Source organism: Podarcis muralis, chromosome 12, assembly GCF_964188315.1.
Source record: "Podarcis muralis chromosome 12, rPodMur119.hap1.1, whole genome shotgun sequence".
In the NCBI taxonomy this organism is placed as follows: Eukaryota; Metazoa; Chordata; class Lepidosauria; order Squamata; family Lacertidae; genus Podarcis; species Podarcis muralis.
This window is the reverse complement of record NC_135666.1, coordinates 41,498,741-41,518,061: the sequence shown is the minus strand read 5'-3', so window position 1 is coordinate 41,518,061 and position 19,321 is coordinate 41,498,741. Positions and strand designations below refer to the sequence as shown.

At 41.1% G+C, this 19,321-nt stretch overlaps 1 protein-coding gene across 2 annotated transcripts in view; it reads right to left on the bottom strand.

Moving 5' to 3' along the window:
* LOC114607241 (ubiquitin-conjugating enzyme E2 E2) overlaps positions 1-17,303 on the bottom strand; it is a 119,657-nt gene extending 102,354 nt beyond the window's left edge. The window contains exons 1-2 of one of the 2 annotated variants that reach the window (XM_028750249.2): positions 16,824-17,303; positions 7,866-8,049 (exon numbers count right to left, since the gene is read on the bottom strand). In XM_028750249.2, coding sequence (XP_028606082.1) covers positions 7,866-8,041 — 176 coding nt within the window. In that variant the 5' untranslated portion in view covers positions 8,042-8,049; positions 16,824-17,303. The remainder of the gene's footprint in view (positions 1-7,865; positions 8,050-16,823) is intronic. The other variant, XM_028750248.2, reaches the window with a different exon arrangement.
* Positions 17,304-19,321: the final 2,018 nt, after the last annotated feature.

Below are 19,321 nucleotides of genomic sequence, written 5' to 3'. Positions count from 1 at the left end.
TTGTGTTTTCTACTGCTTGTCCAATTGACGCTGGGAAACTGAAAATATTTGATCATCTATATTAATATTCCTGTACATGGTATTTATCATAAGACAGGTTATCTGGCCAAGTATATTTGGTTATTCAAAGTGATCAGTTTCATGGCACAGTGTGTACGCAGTTCCTGAACAAATATGCTCTGGGCAGTAAGTGTATGCGTGAGAGAATGTATTCTCAATTTAGAAGGTGCCAGTCTGTACATTTTACCCATGGTCCCAAAAGAAAGAACAACTGCTGTATGTGCATTTTCTGGTTTCATGCAGGAAAGCATAAGCAATATATATTATCAGGATCCTTTAGCTACTCTTATTTCAAGATTTTAGAAGAGAAGAAGTACTCAGTACATTTTAAAAAATGTTTCAAAAACTCTTGGATCTGAATTTGCATTGGTTTTATGCTGCATCATCTGCAGTTTATTTTTATAGTGGTTTTATGTATTTTATAATGTTATTTTAATGGAAGTTTACAGAACCCATCCTTAACAATTATATTTGGGGGCAGGATATAAATCTATTAAATAAAAATAAAGTACCCTTTAAAACATGACTTTGGAGAAATATTGCTGTTTTTTATAAATGGCAGGCTTTTTGCTGGCACTTTCGTATATGGCTGAGAAATGGAATTCTTCAAGAGACTGTTCTAGCTGTATACATTTAAACTAAATAATAGATAAGCAACCATGAATTCCACACATGGATATGTGTTAATGTGAAGAATGCATTCAAGGATTCAGTTATTTGACATTGTCCCAGTTCAACTTTTCTTTTTGTATGTGATTAATATAAGCACTCAACTGTACAAGTTTTGTTGGAACTGATCCATGTTATTTTACTACAAATTAATAAAATTATATTCTATTAAAAAAAAGACCCACAAGTCTTGCATTTTGACTTGGCAATAACAAAGTATGCGTGAAAAGTTGCCCATAATTAACCCAGCAGAACAGGAAAACCTATTTGGTATACAGTCATACGTCATGTTACGGCCGCTTCAGGTTACGTGTTTTCAGGTTGCGGACCGCGGGAAACCCAGAAGTACTGGAATGGGTTACTTCTGGGTTTCGCTGCTCATGCATGTGCAGAAGCGCCAAATCGTGCCTGCGCATATGCAGCGCTTCAGGATGTGAATGCTGCGGGTTGCGGACGTGCCCCCATCACGGATGACGTTCACAACCCAAGGTTCCACTGTATAGCATGCCCTGATTCACAAGTCACATTAAACCATAGATAATGTTTAGCTATGGTTTAACATGAATGAGCAGTGTGCTAAAGCTTAGAAGTCTCCCCTCACTGGCAACTATAAACGACAAGCCTTAGCATATCAAGCCATCCAAAGGTTTGTTCTTGGCTTGGGTTGCTGGGAGGGCAACAAACCATAAGCTTCACTTCAGATGACAAGGCAAGGCAAGGCTTGTAGGATATTGCTCCTGGAGCAGAACAGCAAACAGAAACTTTTGAGCAACATGCATTAGCATGCTGCTTGTTCAGGTTGAATCAAAGCTAAGCATGAACGATGGTTCAGTGTGATGTGCAAATATGTCTATAAAATTTAAGTGTATGCCGCTGAAGTTATTTACTAGACTCTTATATTTCCATTTACAACTAGACCTCAGTATATTCAACAGAATTTGAAATGTAATGAAACTCAAGAATTCTGCCTTTCAGATGTCATCCAAACAAGCACAGCTGCAGATACCAAGAAAAACAAAACTGTATTTTAAACAAAAACAGATCTTCCTCTCTGGCTAATACTCGATCTCACAAGGGGAAGGAAAAAAGGACTTTAAAAATCCGATCTCGTTCTAGTTAAACTGTTCCACAGGGTATTTAACAATGGCATCTAGCTTGCTTTCAGGTTTTTTTCTTCTTCTCTTTAATCTGTAATCGTACAGGACAATGCTGAACTAAAACTAAACCATTAATGGAGGAAAAAATACATTAGAACAGAGGGTATGTAGATATTTATAACCCTTGATCATTGCAAATTACTTTTATAAATACACTTCTGCATTCAATCATGAAGGTTCTAGCACATGCTAGTGCAGAGCTTTCCAAGCTTTTCATGTTGGTAACACACTTTTTAGACATGCATCATTTTACGACACAGTAATTCAGTTTTGCTAGCAAACTGGAGGTAAAATTAACCCCTTTCTAGTCCTGGGAGGAGCGTGGAGAGCGCTCACATGACACACTGCAGCTGAGAAACTAACATGTCACAACACAGTTTGGAAAGCTCTGCTGTAGTGTGACCAAGAAACAGACACCAGGATAACAGACACCAGGATAGGATATGTAGATGGGAACAAGAACATAGCTAAATACATGTGTTCAAACATATTATTTTTAGGCATATTCCTAAGATGTTTTATAGGTACCCTTAAAATGTGAAGTGTAGATGTGGCTGCAAATTTCCTGTTTAATGTATATTCCATGGCAAATCCAAGTTTCTATGAAATGGTCATACAGTAAACTTGTATAAAAGTAAGTAAATAGTTTGTAACTTAGGACATGGTTGAGAAGGGGCTGAATCCACTGCACACTCCAACTGGGGTCACCAACTTCTGGGAAATGGATAGCCTTTACACTGGGGGTCACCAAACCTTTTGGGATCATTGAGCACATTTCAAATTCTGAGAGAATGTTGGGGGCACCAATAAAAAATAGCTGCTATTGACGGGGAACATGGCATAACATAAAATTAGAGAGACTGCCACCCCCGACAACCCCACGCTTACTATGGGAAGTCAGCTATGTCCTGCTGATCCCAACTGTGGTGATTATTCAATGTTGAATTTACACAAACAACTCACCCCCTGATGCTGTGAATGAATAGCAACAGGGAGAATTCGTTAGCACCAGGAAAATAAACCCAGTCGCATTTCATAGAAGTAGCTTAAAAGATACCTCTACTCAAACAGCATCCGAAGGTAGCTGTCATTAAATCCCATGCAGTGCCCTTGCAGAAACACCAATGGTGGTGAAACTTTTGACACTGGGTGTCCCAGCCCCTATCAGCAGAGATCCTGCAGAGGCTGGGCTGGGCTGCAAACCCCCAGGACTCTTTGAAAGGCCTTCTCTTCTCTCTAACCATCTTTCCATTCACCTCCCTTCATACTGGATAGAGTTTCTACTAGTATTTATCAATCAAGGGTTGCACACAACCAATTCATACTTGAGAGTAGAGCCATTGAAATCAATAGATTTAAATTAGTCATGGCCATTTATTTTAAAGAGTCTACTCCAAGTAGGACTTCGTTGGAGCCTCATAGTTTTATATTAAGAATTATATAATACAGTTATGGTTGCACATCATCTTTTTTTCTTTTTTTCTTTTTGTATAAATTATGAACAAGCATGAATATTAGCTGGGTGCTACAACAAAACATACTGGTTTGCAACTAAATAGAATCATTATTGAATCTGGCTACAAATACAACACTTTCGGTATGCAGGGCACAATTCTTCATTCATGCTTAGCATATATACTCTGCCTTTTTACAAAAAAAGAAAAAGATCAAAGCCCTGCAGACTGGTATCTCTTTAGAAACAAGGCATTTATATTTAGCCGTTTCTCAACATACCACAAGGATATTAAGCAAGATCATCAATTTGAAGGCTCTGGGTGCAATCCTTTGCACACTTATTTGGAAGTAAGGCCTTTTCAAAAACAGCGGATTGGGATTTTAAGTGCCGGTAACTTTTCAGAAGCTAAGGCTAATAGGTACTTGGCATAATATCATCTCTACATATAATGGAATACAATGTCTATGCTCTTTGGTTGGTAGAGTTATAAACAGTCATAATCTGAAAATGTACATATAACAAACCTCCAGTAGCTAGGGCACAAAATAGGAATACAAGATCAACCATATGGGCTTATGGGCTACGTGGATAAGCCAACATTAGTGGACTGTTGGTACAATTATATTCAAGTCAAAAGTAATTGATAACCATCATTTAAAATTCTGCTACCCTTAATCTTAAAAGCACAATTATTCTTAAAAATCTGTACTTTAACTTAACATGAGTGCATGGATTTTTAAAGAATGCCTTCTTTTTTCATTTGAAAATAGTCTGTGTCTGAGGTACAGGTAATAGTAATTACTTTAGAAATTGCTTTTGCTTTCAAGTGCTATCTGTTTGGGGCATAAACTAGTGCATCTTGAACAAAGCTTAACATAACTACCAGCTGTTTCATCTTCTCTTCTGGCTCAGTTAACTCCTCAATCTACAAGATTATTATTAAAACTATATTTAGAATGAAAAATTTGCTGTAGTTAACATAGGTATGCCAACATTTTCATAAAGATATTAGCATTACTGAGACCATTACAGACAAAAGTGTATCTCCACATATACAGTTATTTAAAAAGAAAAACATTACATTATAAATTTAGGCGAAATATAATTGTTCAGATACAGTGGTACCTCGCAAGACAAATGCCTCGCAAGACAAAAAACTCGCTAGACGAAAGGGTTTTTTGTTTTTTGAGCTGCTTCGCAAAACGATTTTCCCTATGGGCTTGCTTCGCAAGACGGAAACGTCTTGCAAGTTTGTTTCCTTTTTCTTAACACCGTTAATACAGTTGCGACTTGACTTCGAGGAGCAACTCATAGAACGCGGTGTGGTAGCCTTTTTTGAGGTTTTTAAAGACTTTGGTGATTTTTGAAGTTTTCCAAAACTTTTCCGACACCATGCTTCACAAGACGAAAAAAAACGCAAGACGACAAAACTCGCGGAACGAATTAATTTCGTCTTGCGAGGCACCACTGTATTGTATGACAAAAGCACAGTTTCTTGTAGGTGCACACACTGATTTCCCCCTCTTCTGTTGTATTATGTTTCTCTTGCCAAACAGTGTGTTTGTGGGGCTTTAAAAACCTGCAAAACCTTTTTGATGAGAAATCGAAGAGGCAGGGAAAAATCTGTCTGTGAAACCATAAGCAATAAGTCCATGCAACTTCCAAGCCTTTTGTAAACTGTCATTCTTATGCTGTTAGCAGTAACTGCCACTAAATGAATGTGTTTTGTTATGCAAAACAAAACTTTTAAAGAAAACATTTCATCTTTTCAGTAGGCTATGCCAACTTAACCTGGTTAAAAAGACTTAAGATCCAATATATGCTTGCTTACTCAAAAAGCCTACAGAGTTCAATAGGACTTACTCACAAGTGTATGTAGCATTATACAGTTAAAATAGAACCACAGAACTGTAGAGTTGGAAGGGACCACAATGGTCATTTAGTCCAACCCCTCCAATGCAGGAATCTTTTGCTCAAAGTGGGGCTCAAACCCACGACCTTGCTCTACCAACTGAGCTAGCTCCTACATTATGCACAGTACTATTTATCAATTTAAGACATTTAAGACATTTTATTGTCTCAGAAAATGAGACAATAAAAATGTACCACAAACCTGAATGCTACTTAAAATGCCTGCTGGGACAGAAAGTTTTAATCATGGGTCTGAGGTTCAGCAAGGAGAGTGCCTGCCTTATATCAGCTGAGAAAGTGCTGCAGTTTGGGGTGCATTACACTGAATACATGTCTTCTAGTAGTTGCTGGCCATGCACCTGAGCCACAGGAGACCAACAAAGAGACTCCACCCAGGATCTCTGTGTTTGGGCTCGGAAATAAGGGATCAGCTTGCCAATTGGAAGCTTGGAGGTTCGAATCCCTGTGACGGAGTGAGCTCCCGTTGCTCTGTCCCAGCTCCTGCCAACCTAGCAGTTTGAAAGCACGCCAGTGCAAGTAGATAAAGAGGTACCACTGTGGCGGGAAGGCAAATGGCGTTTCCATGCGCTCTGGTTTCCATCATGTGTTCCATTGCGCCAGAAGCGATTTAGTCATGCTGGCCACAGGACCCAGAAAGCTGTCTGTGGACAAATGCAAACTCCCTCGGCCTGAAGCGAGATGAGTGCCGCACCCCATAGTTGCCTTTGACTGGACTTAACTGTCCAGGGGCCTTTCACCTTTTTATAAGGGATCAAGTGATCCTTAAGATACCCTAGACTCATATGGTCAAGAACTTTGTAAATCAATGATCTAGCTGCAGCATTTTGCAACAGTTGGAGCTTCTGGACCAGGCACAAAGGGCAGCCCCATACAGAATGTGCTGCAATAATCAAGTTTTGAGGTTACCAGTATTTGTTTAAGAGCAGCAAGCACCACTCCATTAAGTTGAGATGTGTTCACAACACCCTGGACCCAGCCGGTCAGACATCCCACCTGGCTGACTGTCTTTCACCAGCCAAGATGAACAGAGATCAATTGAGTAAGAAGCTGGTCACATCATTGCAAGTGTCTTGCTCACATCAGCAGGGCACATAAACTGAAATAATCCCATTGGCCCATTGGACGCCTCAACCAGACTTGCAAAAACTGCACTATGGAGTTGTGAACTGTCCAATGCTTTATGCTACCTGCTGTTTACACTGTTGCTTTTCTTTCTTTCTGGATTATATGTTTGTGTTTTAAAAGATGCCCTGGAGAAGGACTCCTCAGTCCTCAAAAAGAGCAAAATAAACATGATTTAATAAACAAATTATAGGCCTAATCCATACCAGTCAGTTTACAACGGTATAAACAAGCATTACCATGAGAATACAGTAAGAAACACTATCAACAATAGGAATACACTATGAATGTCATTTGGCCCATTGTTTTAAACATTGTTTTCTTTTAAGAAACAAGTCATTTGCTCTCCCTGTGATCATTTCTGGCTAGTTATGGATCAAGCATTAAAAGCATACGTTGTTGCCCGAAATTTAAGAATATATTTGCATATATTCTATTCAGTGGTTGCCCTACACAGAGTTTTGAGGAATATTTTGCACACAACGAAGTGAATCAAGTAGTAGCTACCCATGCAGTGTTTCATGTGCATGATGGAGTAGCTACACCGAGCAGAGGAAACGCTAACAATGTTTTAGACAAAACTGGTGTTGCCAGAATGAAGAACGACTCAATAATATGGAGCAATAGAAAAGCAAGCAGCAATGTCACCATGCAGCTGGTACACTTAACAATAAATTATATATTTAACCAGTCACACTGTAAGATGCCAAAGCAATCAGTTGCCCTGAGTTTTTCATGTCTGTAGGACTATACTTTAGATAGGTTTTTGGTTTTTTAAATCCATGACTGGTTTGAGTTCCCCAGAAATAGAAGTTGAATTCTTCTGTTCAGGCTTATGCTGCCATGTGCTTGCGGGGAAACTATTAATGCAGGCTCCATCTGTGCATATTCTAAGCACACCAATCGTTCTCATGAAGTGACTGATGCAACAGCCTAAGATCTCTTAAGTAGCTGTTCTCCAAATCTACCTTCTCTCTTGGGAACGAGAAAGCCAAAAGTACTAAGGAAGTCTGCCGTTTAACACTATGAAATGAAAATGCATTTCAGTCATACTGACATTTTACCTAACCAAGCAGGCAAAGGAAAACATCATATTTTACAGCAGTAAGTATTATATAGCAATCTATCACACTGAATTGCTGAAATGTCCAAAATGTTTTTAGCTAATTAACCTTGACTTATGCCAACAAATCTGAAAACTAGTCAATCACATAAACGCAAGTGTGTGTATCTATGTACAAAACTGCCTCAATTTTAATAGCAATATAGGAATGTCAGTGCATTTACATAAACTATTATTATAGCCATTTGGATTAAGAACCAGTGAGTCAACCAACCAGTGATCATACTAAGGTTAACACAAACATACAACCCTGTGGAGTAATAAAATAGTCAGCAGGTGAATAGATGCCTACTAATGATGTTAATTAACAGGAAAGGTAGAGAAAAAGTCCACAGAGAGCAAGTACCTTTTAGCACTAGTTGAAAGTTTAGCAGCTGTTTTGCTAGATATTTTGCCCTCCTTTTTCTTGGGCTGAACCTGTTCTCTTTCTTGATCTTGTTGAACACCTTCCCGCTGATCTCCATCAGAGCTGCCTCCACTAGTGCTTGGACTATCGTCAACTCTTTGCCCTTCAGTGGACATCTTAGATTCTAAATGGAAAACAAACAAGCAATATAAATAAAATTATAGCTTTGGTTATTACTCATCCAAACAAATTATGAAGCCATTGGGAAAGGGAAAGCATCCAGAGCTTTGGACTGTGACGTCACTATCATGCAGATGACATACAGCCGCATCACTTTTTTCAACCTAAGAATCCAAGGGAGGCAACAGAATTTTTAGGAAATGTATCTGGGTAGACGAAGCTTAAATTCATCTTGGGAAGACAAAGAATCTGTGGGTTGGGAAGTTTGGGGTACTCCAAGACCGGCTTTTCCCAACCTGGCAATCTCCAGGTGTGTTGGACAACTCCCATCCATCATGGGCAGGCAATGGAATTATCATTCAAAACCTATGGACGGTACCAGGTTAGCAAAGCTGTTGTAAACTTGTAATTGTCTGGTGAGACACAGGCAGCAAGTGCAGCTTGTATGCTGGCTGCAACCCTATAAGCGGGAGTCACACATTGGCCTAAGTTATCCACATACTAGTTATCTCCAAGCATACCTACAAAGCACATGGGGTTGCCTCTTAAGATGATCCAAATGCTGGGATGCAAGGACATGGTGGAAAGAAAGGAAATTTGAGAACCTAACACCAATTTTAAACCAAGTGCACCAGCCACATTAAACTTCTGGTCATAATTTGAAGTGTTGGTCTTGATCTTTACATTTTGGGGCCAGGGTTTGTAAAGGATCGTCTTGCCTTGCTCTTGTTCATATACTGCTTTGTGATGCTGCTTTTAAAAGTGACCAAAACACTTCAATAATAATCCTGGGATTTTTGTCACGTCACAATGTGAAAATTCTTCGTTTATATGCATTCCACTTTTATACTTATATGTCTTCACTTGTATTAGATAAAAAAACAAAATATTCAGATAGGATAAGCAACTATTGTGAAAAGAAGGGTAGTGAAGGAGAGCTAATGCTAAATGCATAAATTAGAAGCCTGAAGTAACACTACAGAGTTATTGTTTTAGCAAGTAACTCATAATAATCACCTTATCTATTTTAGGTTGGCAACTTTTTCGTCCATCACTTTCTGAAATGTAGCAACCCTAATCTATTTCCTTAATCATATAGACTATTTTCCATTCTTTGGGATAACATGTACAGGGATTCTCTTTCCTCAAATAAGAGAAAAAAGATTTGACCTAACTTAATACCCAACACAAGCCAATACCTATGCCTAATCTCCAGACTCTTTCCTCAACTTCTTCTATGGTGAAGACTCTTTTCAATTTGTTTTTGTTTTGTTTTTATTTAATTTTTAGGAGATAGCCCTCAGAATATCCTAAGTAATAAAAAGCATGATTCTGAGTGTGTTCATGTAACATGCACCTGAAATTAGAAGGCAGCCTCACTTGATCAATAATCTTCAACCTAGTACAGTACTCTATATGTAAAACCTAGTGTTTTAATATCTCTCACATGTCTGCCTTAAACTCACAGCTGCAAACAGCAAGAAGCTGGCACCTAAAAGAAAGGCCTAAAAATGTAGAGATTTGGATTCACTTAAATTTGGATGGAAGCCCTACAGTACCTTTAAATAAGATCGAGATTACAATCTTATGTACACTTTCTCCTACTGGACACAATGGTACTTCTGAATAAACATGCTTAGGATCAACCTGCATTAGTTACAACAATCTGGTACAGTATTTCTAAAAACTTCCTGGGCACAATCCAACTAAAGTTAAGCTATTTCAGATCATAGCATTTAAACATATTCTTAACATTATTACTGTAACATAGTAAATACAGTATGTTTTAACTTTGGTTAGATCTGTAATCTACAAGGGACATTAATATAGCAATATATAAAAGCCAAGAATCTCAAACTGCACAGCAGGGTACAAGTTGGACTACTTTAAGACTGAGCAATACCAATTCTAATTTTATAGGAAGGCAGGGTAGAACAGTGGATAGATCAGTTTTTGACTGAGCTTTATTTTTATTTTGACTGGATTTATTTTTTATGTATTAACAGAACTTCTATTCTACCCATCAGTAAAATTTAACAGGGCAACTTACAAAAACTTCAAAATAAAGCATCATAAAGATAAAATATGATACAACCCAAGACAGCCTATTGGAAAGATACCATGATGGTATTAAAAGCTGCTAAGAGATGCAGATGAGTAAAAGAGCTGCATTCATCCTGTCTCTTCCCCAGCACAGATAATGTATCAGGATGGCCAAAGTGCTTTCAAAGCCAAAATTGGGTCTAAAACTCAACAAAATGGATCCAAATAGTTAAGTCTCTTCCAAGTGATAATGGAATTGCACCATCTCCCTGGCTCTTAAACTGTTTCCTTGGAAAAGAAATTTAGCAAGCTGGTAGTTATTACAACCAGCGTTCGAAACTCCCATTGTTCTAGGCACATTTTGCAACGGGATTTCATTAGCACAAGCAGTTTCTGAGCTCTGGGCACAGCACTGCGCCTAAGATTTCAGATTAAAACTGCAGAGTGGAAGAAACGGAGTTCACTCATTTTCTGCTTTGTATTCTTGTTATAAAAAAGGTGCCTAGACATTCCGTTGTTGTGCCCATAACCTATGTTTAAGGTGCCATTTAGCTCCTAGCTTTCACATCTCAGTTTCTAACACCGATTACAACCTTCCAGGTCCAGGAATATTTTTTTTCTGCCTCACAACTGCCTCCTTAAGGGCAACTCAGTCTCATAAGGAGCATTTCCCAGCTCCTGGTTCCAGACAGTCATTCCATCACTGAGCCAAGAGAAGTAAAGGTCAAGCATGCAGGTGGCAGGCTGTACGTGTCTAATAATATTGTACATAACATTCTCATGCCTGAACAACTAAAATTCATCCAACAAGGACAAGACTTAGCTCTGGACACCCATGTAGACCTGGGGGAGTTTGACTATTGCAATTTGCCACACAGGGCTGATATATCCAATAACACTGTAGGGGAGGAAAAGCTTAAGTCTCACCTGTGGTTCTGATTTGAATGGGAGGTGGGGTGGGCACATTTGGTTTTTATTTTATCTTTAAACCCAATAGTCCAAGAGCAAGTGTCAAAAAATGCATGTCATGATACAAAAGTTTTGGCCATCTTGACGTCTTACAAAATTGTGGCATTTCCAAAATTGCCTGTCTTACGCGCAACTGCAAGAGCGTTTAGTAAGGCAACCCCAAAACTCTTTCCTTGGACTAATAATGAGATCATGAGGTACATAGATGTAACAAGCTGTATTGGTTGGGGAATCATGTAATTCATGTGCAGACTACCCAATCTGACGGACTTTGTTGGATTTAAGCCCCTTTCTGGTCCCTCCAAAAACTGGTAGAGAGGACCGTTAATTACATCATAAGGTACACGCGAATGTGGAACTCTGTAGCAACAAGGATCTGAATAACTCTGCATACAGTAAAATAGTAATCTCCCAGTGCCAGCCTCTGAAATGTACTTGGGAAATAACAGAGCAACTGCAATGTATTGACTCCAGCTCCCAGCACCTGAGGCTAAACCAGAAGGGTATGATTGCTTTATCAGAAAGTTCTTAAGAGTAAACAGGAACATGCCTCTTAACTTTTCCTCAAAGCAAAAGAGTTTACAAGAACGGTAAAGTGGGTCTTATTCCCAAAACCTGGTTAGAAACCAGGTGGAAGCAGATACAGAAAATCCTTTTCACCAAGAAGAGTCTGAATCAACAGTACCACCAACTGCTCTTCCACTTTGGTTAAAACAGTGAAATTTGCAACCTTCATATAAAATCAGAAGGACACAGTTTGTTTGTTTTTTAAAAAAATCAGTAATCTACAAGAGCTTCTTGCAATGTGTATGGAAACGGTGCCTAACTAAGTGAATTGTAATGTTTCCTCTTACAAGTATTACAGAATTTTACTACTCTATAGTTTTATCACTATTAATTTTAATCCGATTTTAGGCAGATTCTGCCATTTTATTTTCTTTAAGACTTATGTTTTAATTGGAAAGCCACCTTGGGAATCTTCTGTGAGATTGAAAGACAGGATAAAAATACCCTATATAAGATGAGGAAATTAACTTTTGGAACCAGGCCACTGTTTCTTCACAGCAAGCTATTGCCAGCCATGATGGATATGGGTCAAGCAAGAAAAATCTAGCATCGTCTCCTCTCCCACAGCAAGACAGTACACTTCTTTCACTGCCCCTCTTACTCATGGTGGGAAACAACAATAGGCAATTTGTAAACATCCTGCAATATTTGCCACAAATACAAAATACTGCCCAGGGAGGCAGGGGGAGCAATTTAGATTACAGTATTTCTCTAAAAACACATACACTGCAATCCCCGCTCCTTGTTGGATTATGATGTCTTTTTGATTTTGCCACGATGTCGGCACCAATAGTACTTGGAAGTCAGTAAGTGAGTAATTTCTACTGAGCTGCTTCATCTGTACAAGCCCTTACTTGCAAGCAAAATTGGCTTAGGATTTAAGACATTAAGCAACAATGACCAGATCAACCAACATTTATTTATTTTTTACAACCATTGATTAAAAAGTAGCATAAGACTAGCATTTTTATGTCAAAAATGTTACAGGATTTGGGTTACAGGAATCAGTTGCATCCTTGTTTTATTTTATTTTTTAAAAAATAAAGGAAATATTTGGGCTACACTTAGTCAATCTATTAAATTAAAAACATTTTGATCCACTGCAAAGGCACACCAGATGAATGAGGCAGATTTTAAATATAATTTTTAACACAAGCTATCAGTGACAAATCAAATGACAAGAAACACTTTAAAAGAGTTATTCTCTCTGTGTGAGAAAGCAACAGCTTATTCTGTGTGCTTCAAATTATAGCTTTTCTTCCTTTACAACTATTTTCTCATATACAAATTTATATCAGTCTGCTAAGACTGTCTCAATCAAGTGATAGCCCTAGAAAATAATTTTAAAAAAAAAATCTGAGGAAAGGTTACAGAGTTGCCTTCCTATTTTAGCTATTCTTTCCCCTTAAAACTATTGATCTTTTACACAACACGTTTTGAAAGGAATGATGGCACAACATGCACATACTTCGGAGTGACTTACCAGAAAAACATCAGTAACCCTTTTAGTGAATTCCAAGCACACGTTTGCCCTAACAATTGTACTATAAATATTACTGCTGTTGAAAAAGAACTATATTGTATTTCAGAAGTTCAGGTTACCATTCATCAGATAAATGCATAACAGCAGCAGTCCATAACATATCATTACTTTAACAAGTAATGCCAGTTTTTACAACAGAAAATAAATGTTTTAATCTGTCATGAGATGTCTCTCTCTCTCTCGCACACACACACACACACACACACACTTCCATGCTATATACTGCAAACATTTAAACTACACGTCAAGTTATATTTTATTTGAAGGAGCTTAGAGCTAAATATAACTGGGATAAAAACATATTTAGCCTGGGAAGTTTAACCTTTTGCATGTGGTCAAAAGAAAAGAAAATAAACAAAACAACAAACGATCTGAAAATCAACAGGGGAGAGTGACACTGTAGGAAAGTATTTTATTGCCGTTATTAATACCACACACAATCAAGTAGCCTCAAGGTTGTGTCATAGTGCAATAAACATAAAAAATGGGGGGGGGGGGAGAGACACACTGCCTAAGTCCCTTTTCTATTAAATTACTCCACATCCAGAGAAACGTTTTTAAGCGTCTGGTAAGAGAAACACATAGGGATGCACAAGGGTCAGAGAGGTTAAAGTCTTTCCAAGACTACAAGATAATGAAGGAGAAACATGAGTATGAAAGTATCTGGGCTGTCTACGAACTTACATAAAAATGCACAGAACTGGGGCTTCAAGTCCTCTCCCTTTCTACCTTATCCCCCGCTCAACACAAGGAAGAATAAACAGAACCTTAGAAACTGGGATTCAAATGGCAAGGAAAGACACTGATGATGTCTTCTACAGCAGCCTTTAATTTCATATAAGCGAAGATGAATTGAACATTTCTGCTGGGTTCGTGAAAAGCAGCAGCAAGCATTACCTCACTTCATCTTCATTAGAAGCCAATCAGGGTGAAATGATCAAAACATTGGGGAGGGGAGTAGGAGAACAGGGGAATATGGTTTATAACCAACTAGGCCAAGGTTTGTAATGTATGGCGGGGGGCGAAGGGGGAGAAAGAGACTGAAGCAGCTGCTCTGGACTGATACAGACACAGACACACAGAACAGATACATACAAGTCACTTATTTTTCTATTTCCCCAGAGGGGGTGGGGAGCCACATGCCATAGACATAATTATGCAGTAGTGGAAATGGCAAGAGGTTGAAATGGACACTTTTAAAATGTGACATCCTCTCCTTCTCAGGCACTTTCTTGGAAAGGCAGAAACAAGAGAAAACCAGGGTGGTGAAAGGCAGGATGACATAAAATGTAGCAAAATGAAATAGGGGGAACACAGACAGTGGACGATGGAAGGAAGGAGACGGTGTGTTTTTTTTCCAACCAAAAAGAGAGGCTTGAGGCAGGCCTGGGATACATATTGGAGACATTCCAGAAAAAGGAGTGGGTGGGAGGTATGAGATATTTCTTTGCTACAAAGAAGATGCTGCTAATCATACAAAAGCCTACAGACTTGTTCTCTCTACAGGGGCAGGAAAGGGGGAAGTTGCTTGACCACCTCCTCTTTTGGAGAACTTAAGACAGTAATATTGAAGGAGAGCAATTGGTGCTTTACTTCTCAATAAAGCATTTCTCTCGCTAACTGGGAGGAAAAAGATAATTTACTTTGTGCATATGGAATAGGGGCAATTAGGACAAAGAAGGTAAATGCTAATGGGACAGCGACACCAGCAATAGCAGAGCAACCTGGGAGAAACTGGATTCAAAAATAGGTCTGGTGGTCCCCTTTATTTTAACAATGAAAATAGAAGGCTAAGCAACAAGAATAGGGAGAATGATGGGAACAATGCAAAAATCTCAAGGGGATGGCCTTTTGTTTTTAGGAAGAGAAATATATCTGGCTGAGTCAGTAGTATGGTGCAATGAAGAAGTTACTGGGGTATTACTGGTAATGATGAAAAGCAGCACACCAAGAGCACAGAAGACAGAGAAAGGACAGTAATGACTGAGTTATGACAGGACACTTGATGGCTCTGGTATATTATATGGAGGATTTTCTCAGGAAGTGGGAACAAACACTGAGTTCTACATGATGAATTTCCAATACAGAACCACTTGGGTGTAAGAATCCACACACGTGGCTATTAGCCATTACAAAAATGCAATGTTTCCTTCATTAGCATGACATGAGAGTTCCATGCGATAAAACAGTCTATCCATCACCTTAGATGACACACACACGTGCGAACATACAAACACACACAGAGTCATATAATTTCCTATAAGTGATAATCATATAGAAAGTTGGTCACATCTGAGGTAGTCCTTGCCATAGTTATCCTAACGAGAGCTTTGGCTCAGAATGATGGAATTATTGTAGAGAAAATTTGTTATATTGGGAAGAGGTGTGTAGCTAAACTTGAGAGTGGTACCATTTCTTTTATAAAGTGGATCTTTCAGAGGACAAAACTTTAGTTGATGAGGTCAGGTTAGCGATGAGCACAATAAAGCACCCAAACAGCATTTCTGACGGCCTATATTTTGAGAAACTATGAGCAGCTAGGAGGACAAAGGACTTATTGAGAGGATTAAGAACTTTCGGAAGGACACTGTGCAGAGGGTTTGCCTATTGCAGAGTATCAAGGCCAGTGACTAAAAGGCTGTGGAAAGGGTCATATATTAGGGGACATGCCCTGTTTTAGAACTAGACACGGCACAGCTATGATAAAAGCAGAACATGGAAACTATTGCTTGGGTGGGTCAGGGATGCTGTAGCAAAAACTAGTTTAGAGGGGGTGTCTTCCACAGGAAGTTGAACAGGCAACAGCAGTATTTTTGTTGTGGTGAGGTGGGAGGTCCTAAAACAGGAGATGTGCTGCATGAGAAAAGGAAAGGAGTGTCTGCCATATAAGTGTATCTCCAAGGAACAGAAGCCATTTGGTCCAGGTGCCTCAACATACAGCACTGAAGCACACAAAGCCACTATTGTGGGTCAGAATTAACACCTCACCGAGCCCAGAAGGATCGGGGGTTCAAGACCCACCTTTCCCCCTTCCCAACTAAGAAAGGTGGCGAGAGGGCATTAACAGGATGGTCATGAGGTTTTTTAAGGAGAGGCCGGATGGTCATCTGTCATGGTTGCTTTAGCAGAGATTCCTGCATTGCAGGGGGTTGGACTAGAAGACCCTTGGGGTCCCTTCCAACTCTCCAATTCTACTGAAGGAGAGTGGGGGGTGCCTGGCAAGCAGAGGAATGGATGGTGAAGAATTAAGCACAAGGGGGGGGGGAGTGAACAGGAGAAATATTTGCCCTAGAACTGGGCAAAAAAAATGGAACAAGGGAGGTGAGGTGGGGAAGACTCCTTAGCGCAAGTACTTATTTTGCCAGCATCGAAACAGGGGGGGGGGGGTGTTAACTGGAACCTGGGGAGCATCCTGGATGGAACCACCAACCACCCAATGAAACCAGTGGGGGGGGGGTGGCTGGTTTAAGGGGGGGTGTCCTGCCTCCTGGGCAATAAAGCATCATGGTGGGCAGCGCGCGGGGGGGGGGGCAGGCCAGAGCAGGGCTTCGTAGTGAAGGGGGGGCGGCGGCAGCTGTGTTTGAGGAGGGGGGCACTTTGAGGAGTGGGGAAGGGGGGGGGCTGGGGAGCGTGTGGAGGAAGAGAAGCGCTTTTACCTGTGGGAGGAAGGGCAGGCGCGGGTCTCTCGCTCTCCAGCTTCGGCGTGTCAAATCCTCGTCGCGAGGAGGGGGCGCCCAGCAGGGTTGGGCTGGGTTGGGGGGGGGGTCGGGAGGTGAAGGGGGTGGGGGAGTTCCTCTTCAGCGCCGGTCAGCGAGACATGCGCGCCCGACACTCTTCTTCCTCCTCCTCCTCCTCCTCCTTCCACCCTCCCTCGGCGGTGACTTCTCCAGCTGCTGCTGCTGCTGCTGCTGCTGCTTCCTCCACCGCCGCCGCCTGAAGAAAAGTAAACCAGCCGCCGCGCGCCCGCGCGCGCGCTCCCGACTGGGCCAATTAAGCCCGGAGTTCGAAGCGAGGAGGGGGAAGAACAGGAGGAGGCGCGCTTTGGGTTGCTGGCTTCGCAGAATGACGGAGCTGAGGCGAAGTCGCTGAGGAGCCGGGAGCGAGTGGAGAGGTGGGGGCGGGAGAGAGAGAGAGAACGCGCCTGCGCGCGCGGCCGCAGGGCGGGGGCAGGGGAAGCACGAGTTTTAAAGGGAAAGGGAGGCTGAGGGGAGGAGGAGGAGGAGGCTGGGTAAGCGCAGGAGAAAGGAAAAGGGAGCGAGGTGCTGAGTGGGCAGAGCCGCGGTGAGCGGCGGGGAAGGGGCGTGGCCAGGAGGCCGACGACGACTCCCCAGCGGCGGGCTGAGGGCGGTTGGGAAGCCTGGCGCGCGAGGGCGCCAGTTTAAGGGCGGAGGGGGAGAGGGGCGCTTGGTCGCTAGACCTCCAGTGCCAACACTCCTCTTCCAGGAGACGTCGGGCTCTTGCACGTTTCTCTCAGCCGCTCTCTCTCTCACACCGATGAAAATACTTAGCAACAACAACCCCCTCCATCTGAACGAGTTGCCTCAGCCACTCTGGGTGGCCTGTTCTAGAAATAAAATTTGTTCCTTTCCCTGTATGAGGTTCACCAAGGAGCCCGTATTTACCAAGGAACCACTAAGGTTTACCAAGGAACCACTAAGGTTTTCTATCGCTCGGAGAAGAACAGAGACCAACCAAGAATATCTTGGAGAAAAGCGACTATTTAGCGGTCTACACCTCCAACACACACACACACACAGACACGTAAAAGTTGGAGGTGATGTAGATACAGTACAGATACAGTCTGGCGTGCTCTGGTCCATGGGGTCACGAAGAGTCAGACACGACTAAACAACAACAACAACAAAGATACAGTACACACATACATATTTATAAATAAAATATGAAACATTTTTTAAAAAGTTTCTGCCTTCGGGTGACTTATAAAGGTTTTATTGTTACCTATCTCCTTGGCTCTGTGGGCTCATAACTCCCAACATTTCTCCTCCGGTGAAAATAGGGACATCCAACAATTCCAGCATTTCTCTGAGGAAAATTAAAGACGTCCTGAGGAAAAGCGAGACATTCCAGAATTCCAGGACTGTCCCTGGGAAATAGGGACACTTGGAAGAGTCTACAGTGGTGCCTCTGGTTGCGTACTTAATTTGTTCCAGAGGTCCGTTCTTAACCTGAAACTGTTCTTAACCTGAAGCACCACTTTAGCCACTGGAGCACGATTCCTGTTCTCATCCTGAAGCAAAGTTCTTAACCCGAGGTAATATTTCTGTGTTAGTGGATTCTAACCTGAAGCGTATGTAACCCGAGGTACCACTGTACTGTCTGTATGTCCCTGAGGTGTGGAAGGGGGTCTGATCTGAGAGAGCTGCCATCTCTGACTAGCACAGGAAGGACCTGCTGGCTCCCACCTAGGCCAGACCCCCTGTTCTGTCATGGCGGCCACCTAGATGCCTCAGAGGGCAGGGGCAGCTGGTTGCGCAAGGAGCAAGGCCCACCGACCGGGGTGAGGTGACTGCCTCAGGAGATCCTAATGGCTCCCTTGTCCCCATTGTTCTTCATGTAAATCAGTGGCTCCCAATCTTTTTTGGTCATGCCTCACCTAAGCATCTCTGAAATCCTGATGCCCCCCCCCCCATGACATATAATTCTTATTATTCAAAAAGTGAACTCCTATTCACATGGAGGAAGCCTAAAAGGCCATTAACTTGGTCTAAACAAGCTTCCAAAGAACAGGACATCCATGAAAGAGAAACATAAAAGAACAAAAGGACAGTTGAAGTACTGAGGAAGAAATCACCAAGAAATTGTTAATAATAAGAAGAATATGAAAAATAGCAAATAAAGCTTCCAAACATGTAATAGGGAACTGAAATGCACAAATATAAAATAATTTTAACGGAAGCTTTTTCTGTAAGACTTTGGTCATTTTAATTACTATACAATTAAGGTACCTAACACATTTAAAATACAAGTTGATCTCACCTCAAGATAAGTAGAACCATAAGAAATGCAAAAAATAAATAAAGAATAGCTGTTAATAAGTCATTCTCGAATTGCCCCCCCCCTTAAAAATCGAATTGCCCCCTTGTGGCGCATGTGCACCACGTTGGGAACCACGGGTGTAGATCTTCCCTGGTGG